We start from the raw sequence: 24,302 nt of genomic DNA, 5'->3' as shown, positions 1-24,302 counted from the left end.
TATTTCCACTTCTTTAATTTTTCCTTCTTTGTAGCTTATTTCCATCTCTTCCTTGGGTTCCAACAATAAACCACTTTAAAATTTGCAAAAACTTAGACCAAAAAGTTGAAAATCGTATATCCTCATATTTTTTTATTTTGTTCTTTTAAAAAAAAAGTTTATGAGATTACTCTAAGGGCAAAAAGGACTTGTGGCACAGATAAGAGTGAAGAGCTTGTGGAAAAATAAATTATGATCTAGACAACAAGGAGACCAAAGGGAATGCTTGCAATTTGACTCTAGTCATCAAAGCCTTAACTTTGCAAATACTTGGAGGCACAATTATGCATATTTGTTTTATTCATAATTTGTACTGTTCTGGGATACCAAAAGTATTTCTAATGATGGTGAATTAACAAAAATTTTGTACCTCATCTCAAAATATCCATTGATCCATCTCATCCAATGGCAATATCAAATTTGTTAAAAGGAACATAAAAACAAACATGCACACAATTGCACAGTTTTCATAAAGGTCTATTTCATTATTGGTGGGCAGCTCATTTAACAGTTAAATACATTTAAATAATGTATAGGTGACTGCACTACTGCAGCATTGGTAACTAGATAGATAACCAGTTTAACTAGAAACCAACAAGTAACTGCCTAAATATTTAAAATACAGCTCTTGTTTGGATCATCCCTTGTTTAGATCATCCCTCTTAGAAAAAAAAAAAAGCCTGCTGGTCACATTGGAAATACATTTTAAGGCCAAATCTTCTGCTAGCTATCCCTTCCCCACAGGTTTCTTCAATTGTACTAAGCCTCTAATTCCAAGGCGAGCCCAAGTTTGTGACCTCCAGCATTGATGCTCTTCCCATCCACCAGGGCAGACAGCGTAAGCTTCACACCTGCAATGAGATGAACAGAGCTATGACACCTCCCAAAGCATTTTCACGTTCCTCTCATCCCTCTTCAGTTTTTCTCTTAGTTCTCATTTAGCCAAGACAGTTCTAAATGTAGTGAACATGAATGTTAGCCACTAGGGGGCAATTTGGAGCACTGGATTTCATCAGTCTTATACTAACCAAACAAGCAACATACAAAAACCAGGCCCTGTCCTGAAGGAGCTTACACGGAAGGAGGTGAGTGTGCACAATGGTTTCAGGAAGGAAAGGGCACTAAGAAAACCCAGAGATCCAGGGCTGGCTTCTTTCTCCTAACATGAAGCTCTGGGGGCCTTCCAATAATTGAGGAGATTGTCTAGGAGGGAACAGTGATAGGCAAATGTCCTCTAGGGACAAGGAGGCCTAAGATGGTAAGCCAAGTTCAGGGAAGAGCAAGTAGAATAGTCTGGTAAAAAACACAAGAATGTGTGAATCAAGCCTGGCACAGTAGGCTGGAGTAAAAGACTGTGAAGGGGGGCAGCTAGGTGGCACAGTGGATAGAGCACGGGCCCTGGATTCAGGAGGACCTGAGTTCAAATCCAGCCTCAGACACTTAACACTTACTAGCTGTGTGACCCTGGGCAAGTCACTTAACCCCAATTGCCTCACCAAAAAAAAAACAAACAAACTGTGAAGGGCTTTAAAATGCCATGTTCAGACTTGTACTTTAGGAAAATTATTTTGGTAGCTGTGTAGAGAGAGAATGGACCAAAAAGAGAGCCTCTAAGGCTATTAAAATCATCCTGGCAAAAAGTGACAAGAACCTAAATTTGGGTGGTGGTGGCCTTAGGAATGGATAGAAGCGGATAGATTTTAGAGGTCTTGTGGTGACAGAATACACAATCCTTAGCAAATAACAATCCCGAAGATGGGATAAGGAAGGATGTGTTTAGAACTTTAAGTTTCAAACCTGGGTAACAGAAATAGGGAGCTCAGGAAGGGGAGGAGGTGTTTATTTTGGACATATCAAATCTGAGATGCCCACAAAAACATTCAGGTCAGATATCTGGCATCACCTGCTGGACATGATAGCCAGAGAGAAGTCATCTACACAGAGGTGATAATGGAGCCCATAGAAGGTGATGACATCACCAAGAGATGGAGCCTTAAGGGACAACCAGAGTTACATGGTAGGATGTGGATAATGATCAGGCAAAAAAGACTAAGAAGGAGCAATGAAACCAGCAGAAACCAGTGTTATAGAACTCAGGAAGAGAACTGAACAAGGCCAAAGGCTACAAGAAGTCAAGAAGGATGAGAATTAGGAAGGAGTGATCAGATTTAACATCCAAGTTATTATTTATATCCTTGGTAATAGTTTCAGTTGAGTGGTGAGATTATATACCAGTCTGCAAGAGGTGGAAAAGTGAGCAGAAGTTGAGGTAAGTTAAAAGAAAAATACAGGATGAATATATAGAGATTTAAAGGGGCAAACTTCAGGAGAGAATGAAGAGTCACCTCTTAAAAGACTTTAGTGATGTGAAGAAAATTTGAAACATAGGATGAAGAAGAAATTCATGAATTGGAGGCAAAGTCCCCTGCTGAGAAGGATGGGGATGGCAAACGTGGCTTGCAGAAGTAAGTTTGGAAAAGCAACTACACAGATGCAGAACTATAGAGAGGAAAAGATTGTCTGGTGGTAGTAAAAGCAAAATTGAGATTAGGTAAATTTTTACTGGCAATTTTAATTCCTCCAGCACCAGTGAAGCAAGCAGCAAGGTAATTAAAAAGGGTTAGGACCTGGCAAAGCAAGAGTGGTAGCAGGACAAGGGCTAAGGGATTTGAAAGAATATGAGTGTGTAGCTTATCTGGCTAATTATAGGGTGAGGACTGCAAAGGGGGGCAGCTAGGTGGTGCAGTGTATAGAGCACTGGCCCTGCATTCAGGAGGACCTGAGTTCAAATCCGGCCTCAGACACTTAACACTTACTAGCTGTGTGACCCTGGGCAAGTCACTTAACCCCAATTGCCTCACTAAAAAAAAAAAAAATACTGCAAAGGAAGAAAAGTGTGAGACCATAGCAAAGGTGTGTGTGTGACCAGTTAAGAAACTAAAGGCATCTTCTGGACCACCTGTAAAGAGTTTCTGTAGCCAAAAAGTATACTACACTAAAGCTAGCCTGATGTTTCTCTGTACTTGGTTCCCAACACTCAGTCCATGTTCAAAGACTTTCTAGCTTGGTAGAAGCTGTGAGAGTTTACACTAACCAGCAAAGCAGTCATCACCACAAAATGACCCAGTGTAGGCACTACGGTGTTTTGAAACATTTACAAGAAAAATTTGCAAATACCGTGGCCTGGACAATAAGTTGGCAAAAAATATATATACATCAACATGTTTAAGATACAAAGACATAAAAATAGTATGCTGATAAGATTACTAAGATTGTGTGGAAAACAGGTTTTATAAGTTTAACAAATAAGAAAACTTACCAGGCCTCAGGGTCTGAGTATAACCCACACCAATTAAACTAGAATTGTTGACTTTCGCCTGGGGGGGGGTGGAAAAACAGCTATGAGAAATTAGAAATGGAAAGATATCCCTTCCCTTTCCCCATTTTATAATGCCCCCAAACAAATGTGTGTTAAAGCCAAATTTAACAAAAAAAAGTGGTTCTCACTGATTCAGATAAAAGCAGGCTAATTTTGCAAGTACTTAGTTCAAAGTAACTTGAAATAACTCATTTTGTATTCATTCACACACCATATAGAATATAACTGTTCTACATCCACAAGTGTGCCCGAGGATAAAAGTTTACCACAAATGGCTTAGATTTTTCTTCTCAATTGTAGAATCTTAGAACTAGGTCTCTACCACTGTGTAATGGAGAATATAGTGGGAAATAGTATTTCCTATTTAGATGAACAGTAAGACATCATTCAATTATCCTACAAACTAAAAAACATACACTATTCACTCAAGAAAATGATTAATTTCCTTTTCCTGAAGTCTAAGTTAGGTTTCCTGTCTGCTGTGTTAGTTGAGAGATTAAGTCTGAAATAAGATCATCTAAAACTTGACTACATTACTACCACTCATTGTCACTGGATAATTTTATATAGCAGAAATAATTCATTCAGATGACATTAACTATTTCATTCCTGGGGCAATCATTCCCTGGTGAATTCCACTTAATGAAAGGCATCTGTTGTTAGAGCTGCTAAGCCTTCCCCCCCTCCTCCCTCTCTCTCTCTCTCTCTCTCTCTCTCTCTCTCTCACACACACACACACACACACACACACACACACACACACACACACGGCTCACAGCTAGTTCTACTATTATAATAAATAATACTGTATCATTAGAATAATACTAGTATTATTACTTTACATTATAAAAAGGCCCTAGTCAGGAAAACTAATACCGTCTCTATGGAAAAATAAATTCTAAATTTCAAGTGAACTTTTGGAACAACTCATTTCTAACTTAAGAGCTCCTTATTATATCATTTGAAAAAAAAACTTTTATCATTACCTCAAGAAAAACTCGGTCTAATTGACAATTACAATAGTCCCCAAAACACAGCCATACTTAAACCCGTCTCACAACATTACTTACAGAAATAGAAGCAGTTGAATCCAACTGATATTTAGCTGCAATGCCAAAACGAGTGCAGTTGGTGCCTGATGTCCAAGCTAGGTTTACAGAAGTATCAAGATCATCACACACTTTCTGATATATTGAACCTCCAAATTCTGTCCCATCATTGCTGCAAAATAATTTTCACATTATTTAACATTCTGAAGATACATTACTACTCACTGCCATTGAGACAAATGCCACAACCATTTTTAAGGGTAAGACTGTGATTTCTGGACATATTTGGCTAATAACTACACAACCAAGAAATTTTTTATATAAGGCTATTTAACAATAAAGCAAGAGTTAAAATGCATACTAGTCAGGGGGCAGCTAGATGGCGCAGTGGATAAAGCACTGGCCTTGGATTCATGAGGACCTGAGTTCAAATCCAGCCTCAGACACTTGACACTTAACTAGCTGTGTGACCCTGGGCAAGTCACTTAACCCTCATTGCCCTCCAAAAAAAAAACAAAAAAAAAACCCAAAACAAAATGCATACTTGTCCTTTAATAAATAAGTTAAAAGCATTTTTAAAGTGTTATGTTTATTTTGGGGTTTTTTGTTTTTTGGTGGGGCAATGAGGGTTAAGTGACTTGCCCAGGGTCACACAGCTAGAGTCAAGTATCTGAGGCCGGATTTGAACTCAGGTCCTCCTGAATCCGGGGCTGGTGCTTTATCCACTGTGCCACCTAGCCGCCCCTCTAAAGTGTTATGTTTGAATAAAATCATTTTCTATTTTTGTTGCAAAGTCTTGTCAAGTTAATTGAAGAGTATCACCAAATCTCAGAACTGAAAGGAACCTCAGAGGCAGCCATCCAGTCCAACTCACATCTGAGAGATCCCCTTTATAACAATGCAGACAAATACTCACCTACGTTTTGCATGAAAACCTCTGAGAGGAAGTTCATGCCACAATCTTTAAAAAAAAAAAATCACTGACAATGAATGGGGTCAGTAATCACACCTACCAGTTAGTTCTGAGTATTATAAGAGATACTAAGAAGAGACCTAGGGGCAGCTAGGTGGCGCAGTGGATAGAGCACCAGCCCTGGATTCAGGAGTACCTGAGTTCAAATCTGGCCTCAGACACTTAACACTTACCAGCTGTGTGACCCTGGGCAAGTCACTTAACCCCAATTGCCTCACTAAAAAAACAAAAAACAGAGAACTACTCAGAGCCTGGGCCTTGAACCCACCCAAGTCAGCTAGATGTTCCTTACCATCGCACTATTTTTTTAAAATAAAAGTATTTTATTATTTTCCAGTTACATGTAGAGATAGTTTTCAACATTTGTTTTTATAATATTTCCAATTTCAAATTTTTCTCCCTCCCATCCCTCCCCCCTTCCCCAAGACAGCAGGCAATCTGATACAGGTTATAATATATGTATAATAACATTAAACATATTTCTGTAGTAGTCATGTTATAAGAATCAGAGCAAAAAGGAAAAACCTCAAAAAAGGAAAACAGCACCAAAGAAATAGTATGGTTCAATCAGCATCCATATTCCATAGTTGTTTTTTTTTTTCTGTATTTGGAGAGCCTTTTCCATCATGAGTCCTTTGGAACTTTCTTGTATCGTATTGGTGAGTAGAATCTAGTCTATCACAGTTGATCAACACATAATGTTGATGATACTGCATCACACTATTTATTTAGCTCATTTCAGTGCCCCATTTAGCCATTAGATTCTCTTTGGAAGAGAAAATGGAAACAGAGAGTTGAGTAGTTCTTCCTTCTCTCCATTATCCACCAATTTCCCCATTACTCCCTGGAGCCATAATTCTATCCCTTCTTTGATCCTTTCTCCCAGCACGGCTTTAAAAAAGTTCAGAATTACTTTCTGTCTCCCTGAGCTTTCCAAATCTGCCTCAAATAATTTTGTCCTTTATTTAGTACCTATGACACCAACCTCAGAGGCCATGCCACATTTTTAGATTCATCCTGTTCCCTGCCTTCACTTCTGTCTCCTCCACATCTTTTAAAAACCTAACTTGATGAATAAGATGGGCTTTTTTCCTTCTAAGAAACTCTCACCTGGTGCCATGAGAATTCTTTTCTTGACAGTTTCCCTCCCTATCCCTCCTGTACAAGTCATGCCTAATGCTCCATTCTATCTCCTCTGGCATTTAGCTTGGTGGACAGGAAGGTTTTCAGTCCCTCTTTTCAGCTTAAGTTTCATTAGATTTGCATGATTCCAGGGCAATTCATTTGGTTTGTCCTTGCCAGGTGCATTCTGTCTCTAGCCAAGAACCCACTTTTGATACGTTTTAAGCCGCAGTCCAAAAGCGCAAATTTGACTTTCAGAAACTCAACTTCTTACTTAACCAGGTCACTCACTTCCCAAATTTGCCTTTTTTCATAAGCCTTTCCTTTTGAAGCATCAGCAGCAATGATAAAACATTGTTATGCTTCCGAGGTGTTTTTTTGCCCAAAAGTACACTGCTCGGGAGCCACTAGGTGGCACAGTGGATAAAGCACCAGCCCTGGATTCAGGAAGACCTGAGTTCCAATCTGGCTTCAGACACTTGACACTTAGTAGCTGTGTGACCTGGACAAGTCACTTAACCCTCATTGCCCCACAAAAACCAAAAACAAACAAAAGTACACTGCTCTTTCTCAGTGCTTTCTCTGGCAATATCATTTGTGGCCCCATGAACCAGAAGTGGGTGGCAATCATTATCTATGACAAAGTGGTGCAAAGTTCTCTCTGTCATAGCCAGAAGACATCCCAGAAAATAACAACAAACTTTCTTCTTGTTAATGTCATACTTCATTTTCCCAACACAAAATGAAAGCACAAAGATTTCAGCCAAGTGAAAGGTGGCAGGGTAGCAGAATCACAGCCACTCCCAAGAAGCAAAAGCTTCAGATGAAATAAGCATTTATTCTTTCAGCACCAATAGCCTGAATTTAGAATTTTGTCCTGCGTTCTTTTTATGTTAAACCCACCAGAAGATTCACCTCACTTTATGGAGATCTAAAAATACCAAATGATGGAAAAAATGAGTACTTTGTGTAACTAGAAAGGTTTTATTTTTGTTTTTTAAGGAAAGGGATAAATATTGGATATGTATGATTTCACTGGAATAGGGGACTTCCAAGTGAGAAAACACCCTCTATCAATATATCAGAAGATTACTGCTAGTACTCAGAAGTCAAGCAACTTACTATAGGCTGCACAGCTATGCATGTGTCAGAGATGGGACTTGATCCTAGCTCTTGGCTCTCTGTCTGCTATGCTACACCACTCTTTTTAAAAATATATGAATAGGGGGCAGCTAGGTGACACAGTGGATAAAGCACCGGCCCTGGATTCAGGAGGACCTGAGTTCAAATCCGGCCTCGGACACTTGACACTTACTAGCTGTGTGACCCTGGGCAAGTCACTTAACCCTCATTGCCCCACAAAAAATATATATATATATATGAATAGGGGGCAGCTAGGTGGCACAGTGGATAAAGCACTGGCCCTGGAGTCAGGAGGACATGAGTTCAAATCTGACCTCAGATACTTGACAAGTACTAGCTGTGTGACCCTGGGCAAGTCACTTAACCCCAATTGCGTGCCCCCCCCCATATATATATATATATATATATGAATAAAACATGCTAAAGAAATACTTACACATTAGTATGCAGCTGGAAGTCTCCAGTCCTGTAGCCCACTGCAAAGTTATTCCTTGTTAACTTTGACTTGGCACTATCAAAGGTCATCTGGTAGCCAGCAAGCCAACCTTCATAACCAAAAACGGCTGATCCATGAATAGCAGGTCCAGCAAAATCAAAGTCAATGTCACAGCCAAGGTTTATACATTCCCGTTTGTAAGCAGACTTTATTTTACCACTTTTCTTTCTGGAATAAAAAGATTAAAAATTTATTCTACTGCAAACACTCCCATATGCAAACATTATTAGAGACCTGAAAAAAGGACCAAAAACTATTTAAAATTTTAATTGAAATGTAACTAATTACTGAGAAGATAAGCAGAATACCTATATTATAATCGAGTTCAATGAAGTGGGGACAGAGCAAAAGAGGACCCCTGCTGCTAGGGGGTAAGTCAATCAATAAGCATTAAGTGCTTGTAGTGTTACAGGAACCAGCTAAAAGCTGGAGATACAAAGAAGGACAAAAGACATTCTCCCCAGCCCTCAAAGAGCTTATAAACTAAGGTTTATAATAATAATGGGTTAACAGAACTTTCATCACTAGTGAGGATTTTTTTAAGTAGTGGTAGTAAGAGGTCCACAAAAGCTTCTTATAAATGTACACAAAATTAGCACCATACTGAAAATGCAGCAAATACTTTAATTCAGGCCAGTGATACTAATGGCAACTTAAGGAGAACAATGGCTTTTTACTATAGTAAATAAGCAATTTATCATGAACTTATAGTACATTTTTAATGTATGATACTATTTTTAATTTTAAAAAACAACACACATGGTTACCCTGTGTTTGGTGAAAAAGTGGTGTCGAATGTCAGCTTCAAACCTTGGCAAATCTATTTTGAGGGGAGAAAAGGAACTAATTCAGATTAATTTGGTTTTGTAAACAAAGAAAACATATAACTTAGAAACACTAAATAGATGTTAACTGTCTGTTACCTGATCTTCAATTGCGATTTCAGTTCCCAGAGTGTTATCAGTGTTCCATTTTTCTGTGAAAGTCAGACCATACTCACACCATTTATATTTGGTCTCCAAAGTCCCAGAAACTTTACCAGTGTCTGTATTAGATGAACCAGATGATGAGAATTCCTATTAAGACAGCAAATTTTTTCATGAACTTTCCATACCTAAAAGTAAGCTGCTTAATTAAAAAAAACCCCTAATTTACTAAGATATATTTAAGAGCAAAAAGAATTGACAAATTAACTTTCAAATAACTGGCTGCCATTTATTTCTAGAATTTCTAACCAGTTAACTACATGTTATAATACAAACATTAGTTCTAAAGAAATCTAAGGACTTCCCCTTTTGGTTTTTAACATTTAGCAGTATGTATGCAAGTATGTATGTATGTGTGTATATATACATATATACACACACACACACACATATATACACATACCATATTTGTACATCAAGAGACATATGAATGTCTATGACTATCTCCATATTTAAGTATATGGAGATACACAGATATACAAAGAACATTTCTGCTATGAAAAAATAACCCTCAAATATAGTATTACTGTAATATGGGAATCCAAATGCTTTGAGTCATACCTACTATTTTGTTAGTAATCATTAAATAATTGCTATAGGAAATATCTATTTTCTTGCTATCAAAATTATTTGTAGATAAAGATATTCCTTTCTCAGACTGTGGCATCATGCATAATGTGAGGGGATTGGACTAAAAATTTAGTAGTCTAAAGTCTCTTATAGTTTTCTTTGCCACTCAGTCATTCTATTATCTTCTCATATTCAGAGTGGGGACTCAGACTTCTTTGTTGTTTTAAACATCACGAACCATAAAATTATTTGTTCACTTGTAGGTACAATTTAAAAACCCCATGCTTCTCCCTGTTACAAAAACCCACGTTTTAAAACCAATTCTTCCAGTGATATTATGTGGCTATCAATCTTGTAACATCAGTCTCTCTAATTAGAGGTCACACAAAGAGAAATGGAAAGACTCATGGTGAGTGCCAACAGACAGCAGCATATTATTAACAAATTATGCACAAGAAATGATATAAGATATCAAAAGCAATGTATGGTCCAGAAATCAAGATCAGCTGTGGTCATGTAACAAGTGAAAGACTGGCAGCCCAAATGTTAAGATGTCTAAAAAGGCTCCTAGCAGAGGATCTATGAGAGGACTGGACAACAATCATAAAGAATGAGATGTGTGGATGAAATGCACATCAGTCAGATCACAGATCCAATGAAATACTTAAGTACAATAAAAAAACAAACCTTTCCAAGTTGGTTTTCACATCATGATTAAAAAGATAATTTCGTTTATCTTAATGGATGGGAGCAATGATATGGCTCATTTAAAACAGCGCCAGGGACAATTTCTACTTGATTTATCATATTCACATTCCTAATAGTCTTTTAGTTTGGACAGTCACTAAAATGAAGTACTAATTCAATAAACCAACAAGCATGTTTAAGTGACTACTAAGCAAAAGACGCTATGCAAGATGTTATGACTTCTTTAAAAAAAAAAAAATCACATTGTCCCTGTCCTTGAGGAATGCAAATTCTACTGGTGTGTGTGAGATGTACCACAAGAAAAAAAAACACATTAAAATATAAGGTATAAGAAATGATAAGCACAATGGAAAAAACTGGTTCTAGGAAATGAGGAGAGAATACTTTCCCCTTACATGGAAGATGAACCTCCTGAGATGAACCTTGAAGGAAGAAGATTCTGAGAGGCTCAGAGAGGACATTCCAGGAATGGGGAATAGGCCTGTGATAATGGACAGAGGGAGGTATAAAACAGTAGTACAGTTTATGTGACACACAAAGTTTGTGAAGTGGTGCGTTGTCAAGTAAGACTGAAAAGGTAGGCTCGAGTCAGGCTGTGGAAGGCCTTAAATGACTGGTTGAAGATGCAGAAGTAGGGGACTTAGGATACAGAATACGGCAAACACTGTCAGACACAATGGCTAGTTTTGCCAAAATGGTTTTACTGCCTTTCTTTTTTAATCCTTATTATAAGGGACGATCTCCTAGGTAGGAGAGGGAGAAGGAAATATTTGAAATAAACATGATATAAAAACAGAATCAATAAAATATCTTCCCCCAAAAAAGAAAAAATGCCAACCTGAGGCACCTGTATTTTATCTTAGAGACAGCAGGGTGTCTATTTTAATAAAGGAGTGATATATACGGTCAGTGGGATATATAGCAAAATTGGGCACTGGACTCTGAGAAAACACTGGGGTTCAAGTTTCCCCTACTGACATTTCTAAGTGTGTGGCTAAATGCAAGTCACTTAATCTTTCTACTCCCGTTTCCCCATCTGTAAAATGGAAGCGGTAATAATGTGGTAGCCTTGTGAGCATACAACAAGAAAAAGCACTTTTTAACCAAAAGACACTTTACGAATGTCAGCTACTACTACGCTTCTACAACCTCTGCATTATGAATATTACTTTATCGACTGTGTAGAAAATAGGCTGGAAGAGAAGAGAAACAGAGGTCAGGTGACCACACCAACAGTCTATAGGACTACAGGTTCACAGCCATGAGCCAAAGAAATCTGATTCTGTATCACTTTATTGATCCTATTTAAAGCTAACTGATTTTGTCTTGTAACTGTTTAAGTCATGGTTCACTATTTCTGGACTCAGTTCAGCATTCAGCTGGTCTGTACAGGGTCAGATTCAGAAATACAGTTCTCCTGCTAATCACTGTTCTATTCCTGCCTCAAGGAATTCTGTTATCCTTGGGGGATACAGGTAAACACAAGGGAGTCACCATCTTTGAGCTTTCTCTTTTCACTCATTTGCCAAGTCTTGTATATTGATTCTACTTCCATAACATCTCAGGTATAGCCACGAGTGAAATTTAGCAAAAAAGTAAACCAAGGTACCTTTCTCTGACCAAGATAAGTTTAAGAGGGTGCCATATCTATTAATAAAGGGATCGGTGGTGGCCTCATTTTCTAGCCAGTGGCCTCCAGCAAAAGAACAGCCCCCCACTGAAGGTTTTGGGGAACACAAAACAAAGGATAGAACATGGGGTTGAGGGCAACATGGTTGGTTACATAGCTAGAGATGTGGCAAACAATATGACTGGCTAAAAGTAGAGAACGAGGGGCTAGCAACAACTTCCTCCTTCCACCCTGTGACTAAGAAATAAATGCTCATTGTTTGAGTCCACCTGAGCAAGTCACTCAACCCTTATTTGCCTCAGTTCCTCAACTGTAAGATGGAGATACAATGGCAATCAACTCCAATATCTTTGCCAAGAAAACCCCATGGGTAAGGCCCTGGCAACAAATTCGGACATGACTGATCAAGAACGACAAAATGTGACAAAGCATCGTGTTAGGTTCTGGGCATGCAAAGACAGAATGGAAACTGTCCTTGGGAAGCTTATATTCCACTGAGACAACATAAAAAAAAGTAAATACAAGGTAATTTGAGTAAGAAAAGAACAAAGCAACTGGAAGGGAAAAATCAATTAACAAGATTTTATTAAGAACCTACTATGGGGGCAGCTAGGTGGCACAGTGGTTAAAGCACAGGCCCTGGATTCAGGAGTACTTGAGTTCAAATCCAGCCTCAGACACTTGACACTTACTAGCTGTGTGACTCTGGGCAAGTCACTTAACCCCCATTGCCTTAAAAAAAAAAAGAAAAAGAAAAAGAGAAAGAACCTACTATGGTGGTAAAGCACCAGCCCTGGATTCAGGAGTACCTGAGTTCAAATCTGACCTCAGACACTTGACACTTACTAGCTGTGTGACCTTGGGCAAGTCACTTAACCCTCATTGCCCTGCCAAAAAAAAAAACCCACACAGGAAAAAAAAAGGAAAAAGAACCTACTATGGCCCTCTGCTAGGTACTGGGAGAGCAAGAACAATGAATGAAATAATCCCTGAAGAGAAGCCCTCACAGTGGAGGGGATATCTGAGGCAAGTCTAAGGAATATAAGAATTCTGAGACAAAACAATAGCTAATAAAAGTAGTAGCAGACATTTCTATTGCACCTGAAGGTTTGCAAAGTACTTTACAAATATTATCTCATTTAATCCTAACAATCCTGGGCATCAAGTGGTTTTATTATCCCCATTTTTAAAAATGAGGAAACTGAGGCAAGCAGAAATTAAATGGCTTGCCCTTAGTCACATAGCTTGCAAGTGTCTGAGGCTGAATTTAATCCATTTCCAGCATTGTGTCACCTGGCTACCAGGGGACTTTTCCAGGCATGGAAGAAAGCCGCTGCAAATGCAAAGAGTTGGGATATGGAATGTTAAATTCAAGGAACACTAGTGGTCTTTGACTTGAATGGAGTGTGTATAAAGAGAAGTAATGTGAAAGAAGGTGGGAAGGGTAGGGTGGAGACAGATTTTGGATGTTGTCTATTATCTGGGAAGCTGCAGGTTTTCTGAGTAGAGAATTGATGTGGTTGGACTGTTTGGCATCTTAGGAGCATTACTGTGATAGTTGTATGGAAAGGAAAGAGACCAAAAGAAAGGAGTTGTTAGGAAGCTAGTACAACAGTCAAGGAAAAAGGGGATGAGGTCGTGATGGACCCGATGCAGAGTGGTAGGCATGTGAATGCAGACAAGAGGACTGATGGGAGGGGCACTAACAGTAGGTCTCTATAAGCTCTGGTCAGCACAAAACCAACCACAATTCCAGGAGCCTGATGATGAATAATGCTATTCCTCCTTCGGACAGAAGTGACAGACTCGAAGTGAAGAGTGAAACATATTTTTGGATACAGTCAATGTGGGAATGTTTTCTTTGACTTTGACTTTGTGTTACAAAGGTTTTGCTGTTTTGTTTTGTTTTGTTTTTTTAAGGAAGGAAAAGAGGAAAGGCAGTGCGGAGAGGAGGGCAAGAAGGGAAGTGTCAACAAAGCATTACATGGACAAGCAAGGCAGCTTTGAAAACTACATGTTTAATTTCATCTACAGTGTCCCAAAAAGTCTTAGTTCAGCTTTAAGCTTTAATGGTGATATACTTAATATGAAAACTGTACGTGAATAGAGCACCGGCCCTGGAGTCAGGAGTACCTGAGTTCAAATCCAGCCTCAGACACTTAACACTTACTAGCTGTGTGACCCTGGGCAAGTCACTTAACCCCAACTGCCTCACTTGAAAAAAATAGAAAACTGTACATAATAGAGGACTCATAATTTCATCAATCCCTTTTCTGTTTATATATGAAAATACTCAATTTAGTTCAGATTATAAGCTTTTTTTTTTTTTAGTGAGGCAATTGGGGTACTCCTGACTCCAGGGCCGGTACTCTATCCACTGCACCACCTAGTTGCCTCAGATTATAAGCTTTTTAAATAACCAAATAGCAAAGTCTGGTGCTGTTAAGTTTTAATTTTGGGGAAAAGTGATGAGTTAGTCCTATTTGGGGCATGTAGTATAAATGAGAAATGGAGTTACTGAGAGATTAGGCCAAGATATTTGATTTTGGGAATCATCTATCTGCATGATGGATTCAGATAAAAAAGCCTTAGGACAGGGCAGCTAGATGGCGCGGTGGATAGAGCACCAGCCCTGGACTCAGGAGTACCTGAGTTCAAATCTGGCCTCAGACACTTAACACTTACTAGCTGTGTGACCCTGGGCAAGTCATTTAACCCAAATTGCCTCACTAAAAAAAAGAAAGAAAAAAAAAAGAATAGATTTGGCAATTATCAGGTTACAGTCAAACCTTATTGGGGCAGCTAGATGGCGCAGTGGTTAAAGCACCGGCCCTGAATTCAGGAGTACCTGAGTTCAAATCCGGCCTCAGACACTTGGCACTTACTAGCTGTGTGACCCTGGGCAAGTCACTTAACCCCCATTGCCTGCAAAAAAAAAAAAAAAAAGCCTTAGGACAGGGTCTTGGGGGACATTCATCCAGGGGAGGATGATCTAGCAAAGAACAAGAAGAAGCTGCAGTCAGACAGGAGTGGTGTTATCACAAAAGCCAATGCAGGAAATAATATGTAGGAGTAGTTAATTGACAGATTCAGAGAAACCAAGAAAAAAAGAACACTGAGAAAAGGTCAAAAGCAGTTGAAATGGCCAATGACCTTTGAGAACAGATTCATCAGTATTGCCATCTGCAAGGGGTTCAGTTCAGGTGATGAGGAAATTATGGCAAGTAGGAGTTTGGCAGTGATATTGGTAAGAAAGACAGGAGGCTAGTCTGGGGTGCTGGAAAGAAGTATATTAAAGATGTAAGCAGTTTCATGACAGGGACTATTGTTCCATTTATTGAGGGCCTACTATGTGTCATTGTACTAAGAGCTTTACAAATATTCTCCTTTGAGCCAGTGTTTTACACATTCCAAAATATGCAAGTATCTGTGATTTTACTACTGCTGTGGTAACTCAATCCACCAAGAGGCAACTGAGTAGAAAGTCCTGGGGAGTGGCCTGAAGCAACTTCCTCAGAGTCACCAGACTCCTAAGGGAAGATCTATGGGTGCCCTGATTCTGAACTTAGTACTCTACTGACACCCAGCTGCCTTTGCCTTGCACATAGTAGAGACTGGGTAATTCTTTGCTAAATTGCTGATGGAGAATCCTGGGCATGTTTTTAAGCATCATAATCCTTAATTTTCATTATTTCACAGGATCACAGATCATTTTACAGTCGAGGAAACCAAGGCTCAGAGAGGTTACGTGACTTGTCCAGTCACAGAGCTGCTCTCAGAGGCAGGACCTGACCTGAGGCCTGCCTAAGTGTAGCACTCTATACACTACACATCATACTCTACCTTTCTCTGCCTCCTTATATTGATTTAAACCAGAAGTATCAAAAATGGCCCCTATCACAGCCCACAACACCCCTGTAGCCTGGCCCAGAGCAGATTAAAAAATATAATTGGAAAATATTTAACAAAATCAATAAAAATACAATAAAACGTGGGCAATTATTACATGTTAAAACAAAGTCAATAAATATGCAGTCACAGGGATCTTTACATACGAATTAGTGGCCCTCCTTTCTATGGGAGTGTGACACACTGATTTTAACTGTGGATATGAATTTAAATTTATTCCATCTTTCAGACCAGAAGTCCATGGCACTTAAAAAATGAACAGGTATCCTCACAATCTCCTCCCCCTCCCACCATAAGATAATACCTACCATGCAAATTCAAATTTGAGACAGTGAATGGAGAGTCTTGGATTCTCTTCTTAATCCCCACAGCAGTCCCATTCACCAAGTTGGTTTATCAATGCACCAAAAGACCCTCAACAAAAAGGCATAGGGATCCAAGGACTGAAAAGCTTCCTTTCTCCCATCAATCAGGTTTCCTTCCACAACACATTTCTGTTGGTCAGGTAACCCAGAGAGAAATAAGGCAGCTTGCTAGTGACTCATCCACATTCAAACAAAAAATACAATAAAATAATCTAAAACAAATACTTCCTTGAAGCCCCAAGTCCAATACTTCCTCAAAGAAGCCATCCATCCAGCAATGATGAACTAATTCCAGCCTTCAATGAGCTTTTCCTTCCCCTAGGGCACCTGTCTTTTTATTCAGTATAGCACTGGATCCCAATAACTCATTTATATATGGCTTTTTAAGTTTATAAATTGCTTTCCTCAAAACCCTATATAAGATACTATTATCTGCATTTTACAAACAAGTAAGCAGCAACTTAAGTGATCTGCCCAAGGTCAAACAGCCAGGAAGCAAATTCAAACAAAGCCAGGACTCCCAGTCCAGTGGTCTTTCCATCAAAATGAATTACCTTTATAGCTTTATAGTTGTACTCCTTATTTCTGCCACTAGCTTAGGGGTAGGGATTATCTTCTGTTTCTTTCCTCTTCCTCTGAAATGTCATGTTTATTTTGGCAAACATGCAACAGATACTTAATATATGCTAACTGGTTTAAGTAACATGAATTTGAATTTAATGTTTTCAGGTTGACTTGAAATTTGTCCTAAATTGTGGGGCTGACAATCAAGGACACTTTATATAGAAAAGACACTGTAGTGCAGTAAGAGGCAAGACAAGGGGGGTGGGGAGGGGGGGCGGCGCACCAGGGCGCCTGGGTTTGAATCACAGCTCCATCACTTCAAACTCAAATTCAGAAGATCACGTAGCCTCTTCTGCAAAATTTAAGTAATAGTCACACTACCTACTTCGTGGGATTTTCTTGGAAAAAGCTATCTGCCAATTGTAAATATCAGAATAAGATTAGTACCAAAATCCAGTAACAAATCTATTATTCTTTACCTTTAACCACAACACCTGCTTCTCTAGAAGCCCCAGATTATGGTACCTACAACTAGAAGGGATCTTAGAGCTCACCTGATCCAAGGTCCTTGTTTTATGGTTGGGAAAACTGAGGGCCTGAGAGGTTAAATGATTGCATCCAGGACACAAAACCTAAGCTGCCTGATCACCCAACAGCAAAACAGAATTCAAAGACTTCTAGTCTGGTACAATCATCTTCTACCTCTGAGAAAACAAATTATAATTGTACATCCTGTACTCCCAATTCTTGGTTATCCATATCAAGATTATCAGCATTGTGCTTAATTGACCGTATGGCTCACATAAACCCTCATATATCGGGAAAGTTCTTGACTGTTGTCATCATAACAGAATGTTATATTTGTTACAAATTAGACAGAAAGCAGGAACTAGCTATCGATACTGTGCAGTCCAAGAAAAAAAATTTAAGAACAAATCTGAAACTAAGTGAGAGTTACATATTTCTAAAGAGCTAACTGTCCACTGGTAGAACTCATTCAACCAGGAAATATACATATACGTACAAATATCTATTCATAGTCATTAAAATTAGAAGGAACCTTAGGAATCATCTAATCCAATCTCTTCAGACAAGAAAACTGAGGCCCTGAGAGGTCTGCCCATGGTCACCAACATACCAATCTATCAAATAGTAGGAAAGTTGTTATTAAGGGTTATGTCATAGTACAGATAGGAAAACAGGGTAATTTGTTCAAATTCTGAAGCTCATTAAGTATTTACATTTTTCCCTTTAAAATAAAACAATTGCAGGGCAGCTAGGTGGCACGGTGGATAGAGCACCGGCGCCTGGATTCAGGAGTACCTGAGTTCAAATCCGGCCTCAGACACTTGACACATACTAGTTGTGTGACCCTGGGCAAGTCACTTAACCCCCATTGCTCCACCAAAAAAAAAAAAAAAAAAAAACAACTAATACTGACAAAAAGCTAAACTTCCTGGGGTCAGAAAAACCACATTCAAAACTAAATGTTACCAAATCCTCAGATTTCCCTTCTTAAATAGTTTTATATTATTCTATTATCTAAAATGTTCTTTTTAAAACAAATTTATTAATTAAAATAGATCTCTAATCCACCAAAATGCACATTTTTGTAAATTCATTTGGATATTAAATCTTCCCCATCAAATAGTGCCAAAAGAGGGCTTTCCCATATACATATCAAGAAGTATCCTACTCAATTTAACAAGTATTTATTAAGCACCTTTTGCCAAACATTAGGGGGTGGGGGGAAGGGAGACAGAATTTGTAACACAATCTCTACCCTCAAGGAGCTCACAAAATTATTGGGGTAACATGATTTTAAAAGTAGAAGTCTGGGCAGCTAGGTGACGCAGTGGATAGAGCACCAGCCCTGGAGTCAGGAGGACCTGAGTTCAAATCCAGCCTCAGACACTTAACACTAGCTGTGTGACCCTAGGCAAGTCACTTAACCCCAATTGCCTCACCAAAAAAAACAAAAACAAAAAAAAGTAGTAGAAGTCTTTAGATATATGGCAATGAAAGGGCAAAAGTCCAACTATGCAAATTAGAAATCATATCCAATCCCAAGAGAAATCAAGCAAAGAAAACATTTCTGTCTCTCCTTTGGCAGGAAAAAAATATTCAGGTAGATCATATCTAGTCAGAAGTATATTTTAGGGTTGCAATCTGATGTAAAGGTATATCAACAACAATTAGATATGTAATAATAAACACTTACCACTCCACTGCAGGACTTTGTTTTTACATCCAGTTTCACCAACCCAAAACCTTAATAAGTATGAAAAAAAGAATCATGAAAATATTCTAGGTGGTATAAAATAAATACAATAATAGATTTACCTATTAAATTATGAATCACCCTCCCAGCTAAGTTAACAGTTAAAAACATGGTTAAAAACAAAGAGTTCTTGCATGTTCCACAGGTACCCAAATGTTTGTTGGAGATACTGAACATTTTGGTTAGTTTTGTTTAATTGCACTAGACTGGTGGAATTGATAATACCTCCTCAAAAATCCTACTGTGGGGGGCAGCTAGGTGGCGAAGTGGATAAAGCACCAGCCCTGGATTCAGCAGGACCTGAGTTCAAATCCGACCTCAGACACTTGACACTTACTAGTTGTGTGACCCTGGGCAAGTCACTTAATCCTGATTGCCCCACCCCACCCCCAAAATCTTCTAAAAAAAAAAATCCTACTGTGTCTGATGGCTCACTGTAGTTATCAGTGAGCCTAGGTTCTTTGTCAGAAGAATGCAAGCTCTAATATGCCCTATCAAACTGAAAAGGCTTTGAATTCAGGCTTCCTTCCTATAGACTACTTGTCCAATAAGGATCAGCCAAGTAAAATGTAGAAGTTCATCATCAGGTTGACTACCTGGGGATTAACTCTTCTGGCCTCAGCTACTCAGATACTGTCTACCTAATAAAACATGAAGGGGTTGCAATTTGTGAAAGTACACACAGCAAATATATGTATGCACATATGTATACATGTGTGTATGTATATCTATACACATATACATATATACGAATATATATGAAGTATTAAAAGAAGCTAAAATTTCTAGGACAAGACCAATGGTTTTTTTCTATAGCACTGACACAAAAGTGCTTTCTCACCAGTTTAGTTGTCCACGTATAAAACAATTTAACTCAACTTTAACCTTAGGGTAGGTTACAGTTTATTACAGTACAGACATCCATTCTAAACCTAGAGTTTTGCCTAATTCTAGAGCATCTCTAATTGACCAGAGAGGAGTCATGAATTTTCAAAGAAAAATTTACTTTAGTGTAAGAGGATTTCAGTTACCCACTTCTCTAAAGTCAAATAGTACTAAGATTTCAAAATTCTAAAATGTTTGATCTATACAACAGGCCTGACCTAAAAGTTAAGAAAAAAAATTTCAGGTTGGAGCTCAACATGGTTTATTTGGCAAGCTGCATTTTGAAAAAAAAAATTACAAATCTGGGCTTGAAAGTAAGAGAACAGCATACACACAGGTTCCTTAATTTAAAGGGTAGCAGGAAGGTTATTAAGGGCTATGTCATAGTACAGATAGGACAACAGGGCAATTTGTTCAAATTCCAAAGCTTATTAGGTATTTACATTGTTCCCTTAAAAAAAAAGTGGGTACATAGGGATTCATCCCTTTTATGTCTTAAGTTCTTACCAAATCCTTTGTTGAAAATATCTCTGGCAGCTTTGCCAAGGTCAGCATATGATGGAGGAATACACATTGCTGGTAAGAAAAAAACCATAGTATTAGTGCTCTCCCTTCTTCCACCCTATTCCTGTACAACTCTACAGAGACAGTAAACCTACAGTGATGGTTAACTCTTGACTCCTGAAAATACAAGCATTCATATATTGTTGCAATTTATTTCTTGGGGCTCCCCCCTCAAATAAATATGGTTCAAATTTTTAAATCCTTATTCTATTGAACTCTGTGGCTGCTCATTGTTCTCAAACCACACCTTATTTCAAAATAAAGGGGTTTGAGGTGGCTACCAAAGATGCTGAAAATTCCTTATAAGTTATTATGGATGTGCAAGTTCCTGAATTTAGCATGTTTGCAGTATTCTTCTATCAGAAACTTCCAAGTTATCATAGCTAAAAAAGAATATCTGCATACCGCTGAACAGTGACTAGAAGCACCACAAAACTGTGCATAGCTTCAACAAAACGATAATGGGCAAATCTTAATAGTAGATGTATCCAACTCCCTTATCTGGCTTAGTGTCTTCACTTAGGTCATAACAAAGTTGAGGGTTGGGAAGGGGAGCGGATGGAAGGTAGAAAAGATAGACAAGTGCTGCCCCGGGCACTTTAAATACCGGTATTTAGAAAAGACCGACTCAGCTTGACTTTGAAGATCTAATGCCGGCAACTAAGTATGGCCCTATATAGGACACTTCAGCCGGAAATCTAAGAATTTGAGATCTGCCCGTTTGTTCATTCGTTCGTTCGTTCATTCATTCATTCACTCACTCATTCATTCATTCACTCCACCTAGCAGCTTCCACGCCCTTCCTCGGACATTGAATGACCTTGAGCTCAGACAGAAGGGACTTTTCAGTTCCTTACAGAAAAACCCCTCGTGTTGCAGGCCTGCCTCGCTCTTCGCTAATTCGTGCACATGTAACTTTCTACACCCCTAAGTTTCCCATGTGAGGCTCCCGATTTCCCGAGAAGCCTTGCACAGTTATCTGTCCAACTGTACCCCCACACAAACACCCCGGCCCTGCCGCAGATCCCCGGCCCCTCCGCTATCAGGAGCAGCCCTCCGGGCCGAGCCCCGGCAAGGCCTGGGCTATTGCCGGGTGCAGGTCCGAAGGGTCCCGCTTCCGGGGGCGTCCTGCATGCCTTGGGGGGCGGGTGTAAGGACCCACAGGGTCACTCACATTAAGGAAAGGCACCCGAGTTCTCTTCCGCTCTAGAGCCCCCAGGCTCGCCTCTCCAAAGCGCTTCGGAAGATGCAAAGCGTTTCTTCCCGTGCCAAGGGCCCGGGAAGCCCCGACTTTGGGAGGAGCCCCCCGCCCCCGGGCTGGCCTCACGCTGTCCTTCAGAGCCCACCAACACCCCCTCCCTCCCCCCGAGCCGGGCCCACTTACTAGAAGGATCACAATTCTGCAGGTACGACGACATGGCGAGACCGAGGAAAGGGCTGACCTGCGGGGAAGGACACGAGAAGCGCCGTCAGCTCAGCCCGGGACGATCAGGGTAGGGCGGGGCGGGGTGGGGCGGGGCGGGGCCGAGGCCTCGGGGGCGCCTCAGGCCGCGCCCGCCCCCCGGCCGGGACCCCGGAGCCGACGCGGCCATCTTTGAGGGGCCTGGCCCGGGCCCGGCGCGGCTAAGGAGCGCCGGAGGCTACGCAGGGTCCAGGTCGGGCCCGGGCAGGCCAGGGGCGGAGCGGGGTGGCTATACCTGGAGATCGGGTGAGGGCCGCCGGCGTTCCGCTAGCTGCTCGGGCCGCTCGCCGCGCTCGGGCTCCGGGGGTAGCTGCGGCGGCTGGAGGGCGAAGTGAAGGAGACACCGCCGTTCCGCCCGCCAGGACCCCGCCGCGGCCCCCTGCAGCTGCCCGCCGCGCCGGCTCCCAACCGCGGCCGCCCTCCCACCGCTCCGACCGCCGGAAGGCCTCCCTCCCGGCCCAACAACACGCCGCTCCCGCTCGACGAAAGCCGCCTCTGCGTCTGCTTCTCGGACACCCGGAGAGCGCGGGGACGGCGATCAGGCAGCTGCGAGGGCAGCCCGAGTGCAGAGGGGGCGGGGAACAGCGGGGACCGCGGCGGCGCTGTAGCCGCGGCGCGAGGGGCTGGGCGGGGCCGGAGCGCGACTTGGGGGGAGGGGAAGGGCGGGGCCGAGGGGGGTACGTAACGCAAAGGCCCGCCTCCCCCTTCCCCCGGCCCCCCCTCCCAGGATTCTTTCTGCACGTAGGGCAGGTCTCCCTGTTTGATCCCTAGTGGCTGGGCTCCGCGGGCGGGGCTCCCCAACCTTTCCCTCCGCCCGCGGAGCCCAGCCACCCTCCCTACGGTCCTGTAGCGGGAAGAACGTGGCGTCTGCCCTGGATAGCTGGGTTCGAATCCAGCCTCTGGGGGCAGATGTGAGCCTCTCGTTCCCTCCTCGGACTGGAGGGCTATTTATTTACATCATAGCTTTTACCTCAGCTTCAGTTGGTGTTACGGGAAACCCCTAAAATAATAATCATAACAATGGCTAGCATTTACATAGCACTCAACGCCCGAGTTAACTCCTGTGACATTCACACCCGCCCAGGGAGTTCCGTGCTAAAATAATTCCCATTTTTGCCGATGATGAGACTGAGGCACAGAAAGTTTAAGCGACCTGCCTAGGGGGGCGTCATAATGACTAGTACACATCTGAGTCCAGAATTAGATCTTATGATTTAGAAAAGAGAGTTGGGAGATAGATGATAGATATATGGAAGGATGGATGATAGATAGATAGATAGATAGATAGATAGATAGATAGATAGATAGATAGATAGATAGATAGATAGATAGATGAGATAGATGATAGATAGATGATGGATTGATGGATGATAGAGATATATACACATACATATGTGTGTGTATAGATAGATATGTACATATATATGTTCTATTGATTTAACATCCACACCCTGATTCTGAAATGAACTGGCCTGAAAGCATTTAAACAGAGCTAATAGAACCTCCCTAGAGCCCTATGAATCACCTAGGTGGTACCTCTAGCTTTATAACAACACCCCTATCTCAGACTCCATGGACTACAGAAGAATTTTTTAATGTTCCTGCCCCTCAAATCACCTAAGTTCCACCCCAGACCACAGTTAGATCTCACAGATTCTATGCCCACCTCACCCTGAGACTCTACCAGGATGTCACTCCCTGAACTGAGCCTCCAGCAGAGTTTTGGTTTGGGTTTGTTGGGGTTTTTTTGTGGAATACCTGTCTTGGGGATGCCCCACCCCTTTTTGCTTAAATAAGAGCTTCAGATTTCTTCCTTTGCCCTCTTCTCCCTACTCACCCAAGGATGATAATAATAACTGGCACTTAAACTGGGCTATGGGGTTTGCAAAGCATTTTACATATTTTATCCCATTTGAGGCTCTCCATCCATTTTACTGATGAGGAAACTGAGTCTGAATGAGGTTAAGTGGTTTGCCCTGGGGTCACATAGATTATAGGTGTTTGAAACTGGGTTAAAATTCAGGTCTTCCAAGTTTAGAAAACTCCACCCATTAAGCCATGCCTGGTCTCATAGCTCATCTGTCCAGAGAGTGCAGGTCTGCCTAGATGATACAAACTGCTTCAGATGGCTTTCTTCTGGGAGATAATGATTTGTAGTTGGGCCTCTCCCTAGATGC

At 40.8% G+C, this 24,302-nt stretch overlaps 1 protein-coding gene across 1 annotated transcript; it reads right to left on the bottom strand.

Moving 5' to 3' along the window:
- Positions 1–105: 105 nt before the first annotated feature.
- VDAC2 (voltage dependent anion channel 2) lies at positions 106–22,495 on the bottom strand. Its single transcript, XM_043982728.1, has 10 exons — positions 22,361–22,495; positions 22,048–22,105; positions 20,607–20,675; positions 19,155–19,204; positions 9,125–9,277; positions 8,969–9,021; positions 8,142–8,369; positions 4,489–4,639; positions 3,359–3,416; positions 106–890 (listed from the first exon to the last, which is right to left on the bottom strand). Exons 2-10 carry the CDS (start codon positions 22,079–22,081, stop codon positions 799–801), a joined length of 888 nt encoding a protein of 295 aa, XP_043838663.1. The 5' UTR covers positions 22,082–22,105; positions 22,361–22,495; the 3' UTR covers positions 106–798.
- Between the last annotated feature and the right edge of the window lie 1,807 nt (positions 22,496–24,302).

The sequence above is a fragment of the Dromiciops gliroides genome, chromosome 2 (assembly GCF_019393635.1).
Source record: "Dromiciops gliroides isolate mDroGli1 chromosome 2, mDroGli1.pri, whole genome shotgun sequence".
Taxonomy (NCBI): Eukaryota; Metazoa; Chordata; class Mammalia; order Microbiotheria; family Microbiotheriidae; genus Dromiciops; species Dromiciops gliroides.
The sequence above is the reverse complement of the archived record's forward strand: the minus strand, read 5'-3'. Positions and strand labels throughout refer to the sequence as shown.